Source organism: Ambystoma mexicanum, chromosome 1p (genome assembly GCF_040938575.1).
Source record: "Ambystoma mexicanum isolate Mex_15411 chromosome 1p, UKY_AmexF1_1, whole genome shotgun sequence".
NCBI lineage: Eukaryota > Metazoa > Chordata > Amphibia > Caudata > Ambystomatidae > Ambystoma > Ambystoma mexicanum.
Window position 1 is genome coordinate 989,818,253 of NC_090921.1, and position 14,026 is coordinate 989,832,278.

Sequence of the window (14,026 nt, forward strand, 5' to 3'; positions counted from 1 at the left end):
GTGCATGCAGTGTCACTCATGCCATGCATTGTCTGTGCTTCATATGCACTCTGTTCCTTTGAAACATATGTTACGTAAGGTGTATGTCGGTGACATGTGTCGCGAACATGATGGCTGTCATGTGGTAGTGTATTTACACTGTGCATGTGGCATGCTGTGTTCCCCATGGGCCCTCCTTGGGTGTCTGGTGCCAACGGCTGGGCATTGTGAGCTGGCCGCACATGGGTGCATGGCTGTGGCACTGACAGCGCTGTTGTTGTGTGAGACAATGTGACCATTTGTCAACATTGCTTTGGTAAGTGCATGTTGCATTGTGATACCTGTTGTCATTTCAGTGTATATGGTTGCTACTGTATGTGTACTACTGCTTCTCCATGCAGGTAAGTCTGACATGTGCATGCTCCGTGGCCTGTACTGTGACATTGGTGCGGGAGGTGGTCATATATGGATTTTGCAGTCGCTTGTCATGCCATCCTTTGTGTGGTCATTTGCACCCCCCCCCCCCTTTTGGGCATGTTTCCCGCAGCACATGTGTGCTGGCTTTTCTCCTCACCCACTATCCACACCGTTGTCCTTTGCGCCTCTCCATGTATCCTGACAGTGTGCTGTTCCGTAGGTCCATAGCCTTGTGCGTGGTAACAGGGTAGCGGGCACAGCAGTGGGTGATGTACCGGTTGGAGTCGCAGGTCACTTGCACATTCAGGGAGTGGCAGTGCTTGCGATTTCGGTACACTGCTTCGTGGACCTGGGGGGCGACCAGCGCAACATGGGTACAGTCCAGGGCAGCAATCGCATTTGGTATTTGTGTCTTCATGGCACTGACCTGGGCTGGGATGGTAGGCAGTGACATGTGACGTTGCACTTCTCGCAGGAGGGCTTCAAGCACCTGGCCCAGCACTGCACAGAATGTGGGCTGTGCCATGACGTGTATCATGGCCACAGAGTGTTGGAAGGTGACAGTTCCAAGGAATTGTAGGACGGACACTCGCTTCAGCAGTGGGGGCGCAGCTGTCTGGATGTTGATCCTGCTCCCTATGTTGTCCTGCATTGTGGTCTGCAGCTCTGTTATGGTCTCCCTGTTGAGGCGGTACAGGGTGACCAACTGGCTGTCGGCGAGGGTCCAAGGTGAGGGCCTAACCATGGAGATCGGTGCACGCCTTGCTTGCGCTCTTCTCCTATTCCTCCTGCCCACTCCACCTGTACTCCCTGTGCCCTGGCCTGGTTGTCCTGCCTCTCTCCTTCCAAGCGCACCATGAGCAGCTGCCTGTCCCAGCTCACAGTGCCCAGTGGCAGCATGGTGTTGGAGACAGTGCTTGGGGTAGGGGTGTGCTTTATGTAGCCCTCTGGGGTGGATTATGTTCACCTGTGGTTTCCTTTCAGGCACCTGTGTTAATTTACCTCCCGCTCCTGCTCCGTGTTTTCAGTGATATTTGCGCTGGTTTTCTACGCTAATACCGGCGAACATGGACTTGTGATGTGGCTGTGTTTGCGCCTGATGTAGTCCGTAGGCTGTAATAGTGCTGAATGCTTTTACAGTCAGCAGGATTTGCGCCGGCTTATGATCCGGCAGAGTGGTATTGTCGGTGCTAATTCCGTTACCGCCACTTTTTCCTTGTGATGAGGCCCAAAGTCAACAAGTTAAATTTAGGAATCTGTCTGTGTCCAAAACCTATACTTGCCCTCACAACTAATCTTATACAATGTGTAGGGATGTCAGTAACCAACAAAAATAGTGTTCACTATAAAGTTCGGAGCTTGGTTCAGCTTGAAGCTTTCTTTCAGCCACGTTCCCCAAGTATAAAGCAGTTCTGATCAAATGTTTTAGGATTACCTTCAGTTCCAAAGTAATCTAGGTTTTGTCCAATACTCTGGATTCCCTTCCTCAAGTTCCAAAATACAGATCAAAACACAAAATATCCTGAAGATCTGTACGCAGGACAAATAAACAGTTCCAATCTCAGTGATCCCTTCCCCCAAGACACAATTTCAATGATGTATTGATATGAGGGTGCCCCCGTAATGTTCTTTGCCACACGTGCACCCTCTGCTTATTACTGGTCTTTGTACCACAAAAGGTGGTGTTTGAAATTGACAGTTCAGTTAAATTCACCTTTTTAAACTTAAAGAAATAATGTACACTAGGTCTGCTGGCTTGGTTAAAGTTGCAATCACTTTATAGTTCATTATTCATTGTGTTCTTTGTAATAATACTTAATTGCTCTGTGGAAATGACATATTTGAAAGTTGCTTATAATGTTAGTTTCCTTCAGTTTAGAAATTGGCACACCGTATTCAGTTTTATGCAAAAGGCTACATTTCTCTTATTTGATTTATAAGAAAGGATTTTCCTTCAGTGCTGTATTAAAAAAAGGTGCAGATTTATGGTTTAAATATTCTTTTCCATTCGGCAATTTAGTAAAGTGTAAAGGTTGCAAGGTAGGTAACTTTGTTGTCCTTGTTCAAATCATTATGTACTGTAATGGCTTTATAATTGGCCTCTATATGTGCCCAACATATTGAGTCCTTCGACAACGTTCTTTCATCTGCATGCAACCACTTCGTAACTAAGTATTTGCGCTGCTTTACAAGTTGACAAGTCTTAATGTTCATCAGTTCGTAAGGATTATAATCGGAGAAGTTCGAAAACGTGCCTTTAATTCACGCACCACTCCGATACAAAATATCCTTACGCGTAGCATCAAACACTTGCATACCAGGTTTCTGTCTGTCTAGAAACTCGCTGGTTGCTTTGATGCGAGTTCCTGCAGCACAGATCATCCAGCCTTCGGGTCTTTGCTTCAGTGTTCCACCTCCTGCCTCTCAGACACTCCTGGATCAGCTTCTGGCCCCAGGAGAACAAGCACCTTGAGCAACAGGAAAAGGGGCAGGCTTCCAGCATGGTTCCCCTTTCACGCTTCCGTCGGTTCCACAGAGCCCCAGCTCTTGGGACACTATTCCCTCAACCATAAGCGGGATGCACACGGACAACTTCTTCCTGTTCTTCTTGGCCTCTTTGCTGCTGCAAATTCACTGCAACTGCTCCTGTACCATGTTTTCCCTTACACTCATTTGGTGGGGCTTTTTATACACCTGCAGCCCTTTAACAGGCTGCAAGTGCGACTTCACAATTAACCCTGCCTGACCATCATTAAGGAGATATGCCTGACCTATACTGCTCTCTGCAGGCCTCTTCTTCGCCTCAGTACCTAAGTGTTGAAAGCATCTAGTCTTCACTACTCTTTGTTGCCTCTTCCTCCTCTCAGTACTTTTTGTAGTCTTGTATGAAGAATTCAGGGGAGTTGGTTTGTAATACCTCATAAAGACGGGGGGTGGCTTGGTTTGATCATTATTAGGGAAAGGGGGTTCCATGTCTCTCAAAAGAGTATCCCACTCCGAGTCCTCAAAGACCCTCCACCCAGGTGATCCTCCCTCGCTTGTCCACACCCAGGGTCGGGATCCAAGAGGGATGGTGTTTCCCTGGCCACCTGCGCAGAAGATCCATGGGCAATAAGAGTGGGAACGCCCTCAGGTTTCTCACAGAGGTTAAATCGAAATTGCATATGTAGGTTCCGGATGCACGAGCATGGACATTTTAATAGGTAAAGCTGTGGACTATCTTTTCACGTATGTATATTCAATTAATGCTTATGTTTGTACTGGGATAATTTAGAGATGTTATTTCATCTATTGTATAATACAGTCAGAGACTTGTATATACTATAATTATGATCTGGGAGCAAGAGGAATCTGGAAACGAAGCATAATGTATGGTGCTACAGGAGGCATAAAAAATCATCAGACGAGGTGAGCCTGTCGATACATATTTCGACAGGTATTTATTCCACAATTTAAAGCAAAGGTAGAACTGCAGACTAATTAGAGCCAATGGTGCTGCAGCGGGCAGGAAAGTGGGTTGACTAGGGGAACAATTATAGTTGTTTGTCCTTTCTGCCATTGGTAACGGTACATTAATTAAAGCGACAAAGATGAGTGGTAGCGAGTGTCATGCGCCATACATGGAAACTATGGCAACGCTGGAAACACTGGTAATTCTTTCTTTTCCCCCCTTGTTACAGCCACAGACTAGTCTTCCACCAACATGGCCGTCAGTATAAGAAGGGGGCGGATACTTCCTTCATTGTGTTGTATCCATCTAATGGTGTGTTCGCCTTTCGATGCTCTGTGCTTTTCATGTTTTTTCCTGTTTTGTACTTGCAGGCTTTGCTATGCATGTTTTTTAGTACTTTGACCGCTAATCTCCGCTAGATTTTTGTTCATTTTCCTTCCCTGGCTTCCTTCTCATTGGGTCTATCGAGGCAGTTTTCTTTCACTCCATGATTTCCCTTTCATCTGTTTACACTTTGGGTGGCCTGTTTTGGGGTTCTATTTATTTTCATTTCATTCGCGGCTACCGTCTCTGCGCATACTTCTTTTGCCTTCTGCTTCTGTTTACATCCGTTCCGTTCCACTGTAGACTTCCGGAGTCCCTTACCTTAATCTCAGAACATTCTACTTCTTTCCTTGTTTACATTTCCCTTTTCTATCTTGACTTTCCTTACCTCCTTTTGCAGTTATATTCCTTCAGTTGGTATTCCCAGCTCATCCAGTGCATTCAGGACTGTGATCTTTCACTCAAGCAGATCCCAAACTGCCAAAAGTTCTACTCATCTATCCAGACATTGTAATTGGAGAATTCAGATCTTGTGCGTCTGCAGAGATTATTCCAAGGACAAAAGCGGAAAGGACTACAAACATTCTTCCTGGGTATTTTCAGCCTGCCAGGCTTTTTCCCTGAATTTGGGGTTGGCTCCCCGGGGTCCCCGGGTTCAGGGTTTCACTTTTGATCATGGTGGCCTCCGAGGGAGCTCGCCCATATCTTCACCAAAAGAAGGAAAGGAAACCCAAAGAACTCAAAAAGTCTTGGCGGAAGAAGGATTCGGAGGAGAAAGACAGCCCAGTGGATGATCCAGGTGAGGAGGAAGGTCGGGAGGGTTCTACAAAGCTTGACAGCGAGGTTGTCTGGGAGTTTGTGATCACTCAATGTGTTGAAGACAAGCTGGGATTGCAGGAAAAGGGTGGCAAGGGAAAGCTGAGGCAAAGCAAATGCCTTTGTACCAATAAAGTAGCTCATTGGTTTGACTACTTATTGCTGAGATCTTTGTAATATGCTGGTCACAGACTCAAAGCTCAGTTGGACAGTTTAGAGGGTTGAGCAACCATTGCAGAGATCTAAGTCTCATAATGTATAATGTATGCATCCAGAGGATGGAATGCGCAGTCCATGATAGCGTTTTTCATGCATCTGATCTTAACAAACCTGCATATTTGGGACCCCCACAGTTTCTCATTTCACTTTGCAACACTCCATCCTTTTCCCATCCCCTCGCCCCTCCTGTTGAACAACAGCGCTCTGAAGCACATTTTTAGCATGCGGTGCAAAGGGAAACCCCCAAATCAATCAAATAAGCAAACGGAACCCACAGATTACAGATATGTTCCTTCAAGAGGATTATTAGGCTGTGGGAAACCATTGGTCATTCTCAAGCGCTTGGCCATATGAAGACCTGCTCCCCCCGCATGCATGCCAGACTCTATCGAAATAAGCAGATCTTTATTAAAAACATGGGAACGAAGCATGCATTGATGACAGCAGCCAAACATCATTGATACATAATGGTATGTCTCCCAATTTTTTAGGATGGGCCTTTCTAGACTTTATCTCAATAGAGGTTCACTGACGTTTTGCAGTGAGGAGCGGATGATTACTGCTGCACCCTTCACCAGCTCCCGCTGAGCTCCCCGGGACTGGAGGGACAGGGCGCGAAGGTGCCTCCTAGGGCCAGAGCATGAGGTCATAGAGGGAACTGCATTTCCTATGAAGAGGGGCACTGATTTGCCTGAAGTGCTTAACAAGTATCAAAGTAATTGGCAAACCAAGTTGCAATGCAATATGACTCAATTTATGCCATGGTAGTTTCAAAGTTTCTCCAGAACTGGCTCCGCTCTCCCAGTTATATGTTATATCAAGACAACCTGCCACACTAGTGTTGGGAAGATCCATTTCCCCCTAATCCTACTGTTGAGGTCCCACCAAACTCAAACCCTCATCCTTCTGATATCCAGAAAGTGACTACCATTAACTTGGGTAATACCTGTGTAGGGAAAGTCTCCTCTCTGTGTCCATCACTGCTCCAAACATCAATGCAAGTCACTGAGAAAGTGTTGGCAGAGGCTTTGCCTAGTGGAAAAGTCCAAAATGAAGAGGAGGAATGCCACGGAAGAGACTTTAAACCTGAGGAGAAGGGGCTCTGATCAGCCTGCCATCCAAACAAGAATAGCTATAAAAATGTGCAACATTACATTTTCATATAACGTTTCAGACCAGACTCCCCATCCTTTTGAGCACCATAACAGCGGGAGTCACTATTACCCAAGTTAATGGTACTCAGTTTTTGGATATCATAAGGATGAGGGGCTGAGTTTGATGGGATGTGACCGGTGCAGCAGTGTTTATGGCTATTAGCATCATGTTCCTTGTGCCCAGGGTGCTAATCATTTTTTGTTTGTCAGGGAAATCATGGCAGTGAGTTACTCGCATCCCAGATTTCCCTAAAAAAAAAACGAAGATGGCTGCCATAGGAAATAGTAAATCCCTTTACTATTTACATGGACGAGCCAGGACCATGCCGGACCACTGAGAGGAAGCTGGGGCGGAGAAGGGAATACAGGTAACTCGTGGGTAGTGGGGGAAAAGGTGCAGTATTGCGTGGGGCGAGGTGGGCTGGGCAGAGGGGACCACTGGGACCAGTGATCTGCATGGGTTGAAAAAAATGTCAGACTGGAGGAGAGACGCTGGTGGTTATGAGGGAACGCGGGAAGTTACTGGCAGATTCCGACGCGTTTCTGGCCATCTGCTTGGCCGGTGCCTCTCCCCCAGGTGCTAATAGTAAATATTAACTTCATAGATATTAAACTAATTTGCAAGGATTGAGCTCAGAACATATTCCTCTGAAGAAGAAAAGGCGGTGTATGAAAAAAGACCTGTGGGTCATAAATATGATTAATTTATGTTATTGATTTTACGAACTTAATGGATTTGTGGCCTCTGCCCAAGTATTTTGTCATGTTTGTCTTTGCCTTGCCAAGGCCTTTCCTCCTGTGTGTGCTATAAACAAATCTAAATGTAGGTTGTAAGGTAGGATTACACACAGTAAGTAGTTAAATAGATCGTATATAATTTGAAACAATATTTTGTAGACAAAGTTAACTACCCAGTGCGAGTGTGTTATACCTGTTTACAGTGACAGTACCACAGTGATGTTTTACATCAACAAGCATGGGGGCGGGGGCAGATTTTCCTCACCTCTGCAAACATGCAGCATCCAATGCACAGGGCCCACAAATGGGACTTGTTGCTTGAAAATCACATCATTTGCCATATACCCCGCTGCCCGGATTGCAGAGATCCCACTGACAAGGGGGCATGATTGGCAAGTGGGACAGCTCAGTAGATTGTCACATCCATCAAGAGTCGGAATAGAGGAAACATAGAGGGACAATGCTGTCTCTATATTTCTTTTTTGTGTTTTGGGGACCTTTGTGTCCTCCCACACCACACTGTCGCTGTGTTTTTGCATACTGAACGGGGAAGGTCCTCTCCAAATGCTTTCCTTCTGAAGTGCAATCACCTGCCCCTTGTGTGCATTGCCACCAACTCCTCCCTTAATCTAATCTAACAATATAATAAAGGGTCAGATGTATCTTTGCCCCATGCAGTAGCTTTTTGTCACTACTGGAGAGAGCTGTGGCCTTAGGATACATAGTGGTCCTACTGTATTAATGAAAACCTGCACTTCGGGCACTTACACTAGTATGACAACAATTTGTGAGGCTCCTGGGCCCAGCCTGTTCTGCTTCTCAGACCTTTTGGAGTTTGCAGCAGGGCCTTGTTTCTGCGCCCTTGAAACCTTACTCGTGGGCATCTGAGTATGTCTCAGGGGAGTCTGGAGATTACCCAAGGATCCAGAAGCGATTCCATTAGGCACCGGTACACGAGTGATTGGCATAGATTCGTCCATGAAGTGCTGGAAAAGAAGACCACCGTGTGGGAACCTGATCATGTGAAATCCTTTTTTCAAACAAAGCCTGCCTGGCCTCCAGGTTGTATCTTGCAAGTCCTATCAGGCAGCCATCTCAGAACTTGGCTGCTAAGGGCCATTTTAATGGGTTCCACAGCATGTGTCCCCTTTATCGTGTCCTATCCAGTTTGGGATAGAAATGTTTTCTTTGGCTCTGGTTTCAAAGCTTTTGAACCAATGTTTCCAATGACGTTGTAGTGTCCATGGAATACAGTTTGCAAGTTTCAGACCCTAGACATTATGTAGTCTTTCATAGGGACTTTCTGGCAAGTTTCAAGGAAGCCTGTATCAACGAGGAAGTATTTTTACCTACATTGTTTTCTGAACCCTTTTTCTGGGGGACAAAGCACCATCAACAGTGTAAATACAAGGCACGTAGGGCAAAAATCACAAAGAGGTGTGACTGGCCTCAGAGGTAAGGGACACACAGCCAGCCCCTCCATGTATTCGTTGGGTATGCACCCGATGGGCAGATTCACAGAGGTGTGACTGGCCTCAGATGCAAGGAACACACAGCCAGCCCCTCCATGCAAGTGTCGGGCATGCGCCCGATGGGCAGATTCACAAAGAACCGTGGCTGGCCTCATTGGCAACGGACACACAGCCAGCCCCATCATGCACTTGTTGGATGTGCACCCGAGGGGCAGATTCATAGAGGCATGACTAGCCTTAGAGGCAAGGAACACACACAGCCAGCCTCTCCATGCAAGTGGTGGATATGCTCCCCATGGGCAGATTCACAAAGAGGCATGATTGGCCTCAGAGGCAAGCGACACACAGCCAGCCCCTCCATGCAGTTGTTGGGTGTACACCCGATGGGAAGATTCACAAGGTGTGACTGGCCTCAGAGGCAAAGAACACACAGCCAGTCCCTCTATCCAAGTGTCGGGTGTGCCCCCGAAGAGCAGATTCATAGAGAGACATGACTGGCCTCAGAGGCAAGGAACACACCGCCAGCCCCTCCATGCATTTGTTGGGTGTGCACCCGATGGGCAGATTTACAGACGCGTGACTGGCCTCAGAGGCAAGAAACACACAGCCAGTCCCTCTATTTAAGTGTCGGTGTGCACCCGATGGGCAGATTTACAAAGGCGTGACTGGCCTCAGAGGCAAGGAACACACAGCCAGCCTCTCCATGCATTTGTTGGGTGTGCAGCTGATGGGCAGATTCACAAAGAGGCGTGACTGGCCTATGAGTCATTCAAAATGTTCAAGGCATTACCTTTCAATTTTGCCATAGAACTTCCACAAGCCTGAAGGAATAGGTATACAGGCTGAGCACTTCAAGACACTACAGGATGGATTTTCCACTTTTTCGGGAGCAATTGATACTGTGGACAGCCTCTGGCCTGCCCGTTACCATGAAAACATATTTCATGCACTGTACTAGAATATAATGTTCTGCCATTTTCATATCATGGCAAATCCCTATGGAGTTCCTGAGTCACCAAACTAGAGTGGGTTGTCGGGGCAGAGATCAAAGCCAACTCAGGACCATGTCCGAGTCATTCTGTGCCCTTCTTCCGTAGGCAGTGGCTCCCCTACATTGGTAGCTGACACAGAGTTTCGAATCGTTCTAGATTTGCTCGGCATCCAGTTACCTCAGGGTTCGTGTAATTTATCTTTCTATGACAAGTGGTAAGAATGCAAAAATGTCCCAGCAACTCACAAGCTGCGTCCTTGCCTCATTCTATCTTTACCTCAATGCTTTGTATTTGTATTTCAATTGGCCTGGTACAGCACCTGGAAGATCCATGATGTTAGCCTGTCTCTACGCTTAGAAAACTGTGAGGATAGCCAATGAATTGCACAAAGATGTATACGCGTGGCCTAGATATTGCATTGAGAATATTCCTGAGGTAGATTTTTGCACTTAGAAGATGTATTTGGATAACTTCTGACAGTTTGAGGGTAGCTGGTATATTACACATGGAATGTACTATCATAGCCTGCTGACTACACAAAAACGTACAGGATTTTTCCTGCCTCTAGCACATTGACTGCACTCTTATAAGATCCACGTTGTTAGCATGGCTGCTGTCGAAAGATTTATGGGGATTGCTGATAAATGCACTCAATGGATACGTGAAATAGATTTTTTGTCTGTCATTGTCTCCCTAGCAAGATGGCTCCTGCAAAGAAAGGGGGTGAGAAGAAGAAAGACAGGTCTGCCATCAACGAAGTGGTAACTAGGGAATACACCATCAATGTCCACAAGCAAATCCATGGGGTAGGCTTCAGGAGACGTGCACCTCATGCCCTGAAGGGAATATGGAAATGTACTGTTAAAGAGATGGGGTCCCCTGATGTTCGCATTGACACCAGATTAAACAAAGCCGTTTGGGCTAAAGGGATAAGGAATGTTCCATATCGAATGCGTGTGCGTTTATCAAGGAAATGTAACAAGGATGAATATTCTCCCAATAAACTATACACATTGGTCACTTATGTGCTAGTCACCACATTTAAAGGTCTCCAAACAGTCAACGTTGATGTGAACTGAAGTTATTCTTCGAAATAAAAATATAAAATTCAATCTATAAAAAAAAAAAGAAATTGGAATCATGAGCTTTCAGGACGACAGCCTCTCTATTGCGATTAGAAGATGCATCAGTCCAGCATGTCTATTGCACTTAGAGAACACACCCTTCTACAGATGACCTTATCACTCTACTTCAAAGACAAGGTTCCATTGGAGCCTCGAGGTACGTATGCATGCAACACTTCAGTGAACATCGGCCGCAGGCACGGCTACCCACCCACACGCATTTAGAATGCAGCGACGACCACAACAAAAATTCGGTCTAGCTGGCCACTTAATGGATTTTACTTGCCACCATACATAATCCACTCCACACAGCACCCATCCACGTGCCTGAGTTCATGGATAGCTTTAAGGAGTCCAGCCACCCCCTAACTCCTTACCTTGACCAAATACACACACATGCATTCTAGCCTTCACATACTTTCCCACACCATGGACTTCGGTCCCTCGAGGGTGCTCCCACCACAAGCACATTGAGGTCATATTAATGGGATAAAGGTGCTATACACATGACTACTACTTTGTCATGCTGCAACTCACAAGATGCGAGGTTGCCTTATTCTAGCTTTACCTCAGTGGTTTGCCGCTCTTCCCCCGGAAGGAGTACATCACATCACTTCCGGGCTTGTAACCATTCACTTAATTATTGCTAAATTATGTAATGTTGCTAAGGGAAAGGTGGCAGCATTAGTAATGTGAAACCTGACTGCAATGTTCAGCAGCGCATGCCAAACCCTATATCACAAGCTTCTCAGAAGGGCATCACTACAGTATGGACACTAAAGGGCATACAGTGCACATTGTGCCTGGTTCAGAAATCAAGTAACCCCTCACATGGCCTCTTTTATGTGCACCAGGTGCAGATTGGTCTTTCTAAAAAGGCCAGGCACAACCTTCTTACACAGCGAATGTCGATGCACAGGTGCTCAGCTGGTGCATTTAAGGAAGGGTGTTTCATTATTTTCATGGAGTTGCCTATCATACAAAATAAAGGACACTGCACTTCCCAGGACATCTGCCTGTGGAAGTGCACATCTTGTTGGTATGCGTTTTGCGCCACCCAGATTGGCCTTTGGAAGGAGGCAAGTAGGATCGCATAGAGTTTCAGGAGGGTACTGTCAAGGAATACACCTCCTGAGGCCTCTAGCCCCCTGCCAAAGAAAGACTGTCAGGGTGAAGTGAGTGGGGGAGCAGGCACCAGAGCAAATACAGTCGGCTATGGGTGCAGTCACATTGTCTGCATTTGCACAGGGACGCCCTCACCCCACTATCGCTCCCCTCTGATCCTTGAGGGATGACCTAACAGGTCAAGCAATGGCGGATGACGTCATGGACTGCACATAGGGAAGACAGCAGCCAATCAAAGCTGGCCTCCTAGTGACAATATCTGCAATATTGTGATTGGCTTCTGGTCCACACTCTTAAGGCACAGTAGCTAATATTCCAATTTCAAGTTTTTGGCTGGAAGATGATAGTCGAATGTATCCAATATGCCGGCCTGCCAGAAAAGGCAGGAGGAGGAGTGGCAGTCACTCACAGAAGCATCATCCCTTCTCCGATAACAAGCTCATTTGAATCACTTGCCTGCCGGGTCCATTCATCTCACAAGGAATGCATCACCTTCCACCTCATCTACAGACCACGTCACCGGAGTGACTCTTTAATTTCCAACATCTCTAACCTACTCACCTCTGCTAAATAAGCACACAATAATAATGTCTTTCTCATAGATTTTAACGCCCGAAAGTCTCACGCCGAAACTCCACTCAAAGCAAGCTTGTCGCACTGACCGGATCCATGGACCTTAAGCAAATTGTGCTCTCCCCCAAACACAACAAAGGCAACAACCTAGATTTTGTCTTTACCTCATCCCCCCTCATCATCTGCACAGACCCTATCTTGCATGACTGGTCTTACCACGCCGCCATCCCACTGTCGATCACCCATTTAACCATGGCCCACAAAGGTCAGGCCAAAGGCCCCCTCCCTCAGCTCTTCTCTTTCAAAACTTTCCCAGTCAATGAGCTACAAGCAAACTTCGCAGACCTCCCAGAAAGCCCTCCTAGAATTGTTCAACAACTCCACTTGAAACTGGTGTACACTCATGCCCTGCTAAAAACCAGCTGCGCTAAGATCTACCCATCCATCCCAAGCTTGACTCCAACAAATGCTCAATCAGAGCCCTAGAGAAATGGTAGTGCAATAAACGTAACCCTGGAGATCTCACAAACCTCAAATCTCTCTGCGCCAACCTTAGGATTCTGATTACCAAAGCCAAAGCTGCTTAATGCTCCACCACCATCACGGCAGCTCCTAACGGGATCAAAGTCCTCTTCGAAGTAGTAAAGCATTGTACTCTACCAAACCTTCCCCGACCCTAAGGTGCCAGAAACTCAGGAAGAATGTGATGGAATCAACAAGTTTTTATTTAAACAATAGACAAAATCTGACAAATCATTGAATCAACCTCCCACAGCATTAGCCCCCCTGTCCCTAGCATACACACTTCCCCTCTGGACCGAATTCTCTCCTCTATCTCCTCACTCTCCCTTAGACCGCCATAGCCCTGATGCCTGTGTGCTATGGCGCAAAACAAATAAATACATTTTTTTTTAAATAAAATATAAATAATTGCCTCACTCAAAGCTACTTCCTACTCTGACCATATCATCCCGGCCCCAATCGTTAAACAACCGATGGTGGATAATGCCCTCCAAATCATGCCTCCTCATCCTCCTTGATCTGTCAGCTGCATCGTCTCAGGAGGCTAGCTCAGGGGCAACGCGCTCTCCATTGATTGAAGCAAGACAACACAGAGCAGCACAGGTTCGATCCCCGGGTCTGTGCTTAGAAACCTCTGGGTATTAAGCACATTATAAATAACGAATTATAATTATAATTTGACACCTTCGACCACTGTATCCTCCTCTCTCTCCTCGCTGACAGGAAGGGATTCCCTGGTTCTGATATGAACTGTTTTACCTTCTACCTCTCGGGTAGACACCAGGCCATCCAGATGAACATGTTTCATTCTAACAGTATCCCAGTCTCCTGCAGAGTCCCCAAGGCTCCATCCTCTCACTTAACCTTTTTGACCTTTACATGGAGCCTCTGGGCACATCCCTCAACAATTCCCATATGGCCACCCACCAATACGCGGACAATACTTAGTTGTACATGAGAGTAAAAAGCCCATTGAACATTAGTCATCTTAGTGATTACCTAGCCATCATCCAGTCCTGGATGCCGAATGCCAATCTCCATCTTAACCGATCTAAGACAGAATTTGTCCTCATCAGTCCCCCCGCTAAGCAACAACTTGTTCAACAAACGCTCAGTGATT

The 14,026-nt window shown here is 46.4% G+C and overlaps 2 protein-coding genes across 5 annotated transcripts in view; both read left to right on the forward strand.

The window, feature by feature from the left end:
- The window catches only part of NDRG4 (NDRG family member 4), an 865,926-nt gene that overhangs the window by 206,996 nt on the left and 644,904 nt on the right, over nt 1–14,026 (forward strand). The gene's annotated exons all lie outside the window — the stretch shown is intronic.
- On the forward strand, nt 3,441–10,641 carry LOC138567207 (large ribosomal subunit protein eL31-like). The gene is made up of 2 exons (XM_069645223.1): nt 3,441–3,449; nt 10,264–10,641. The coding sequence occupies exon 2, from the start codon at nt 10,264–10,266 to the stop codon at nt 10,639–10,641; it is 378 nt and encodes a 125-aa protein (XP_069501324.1). The 5' UTR covers nt 3,441–3,449.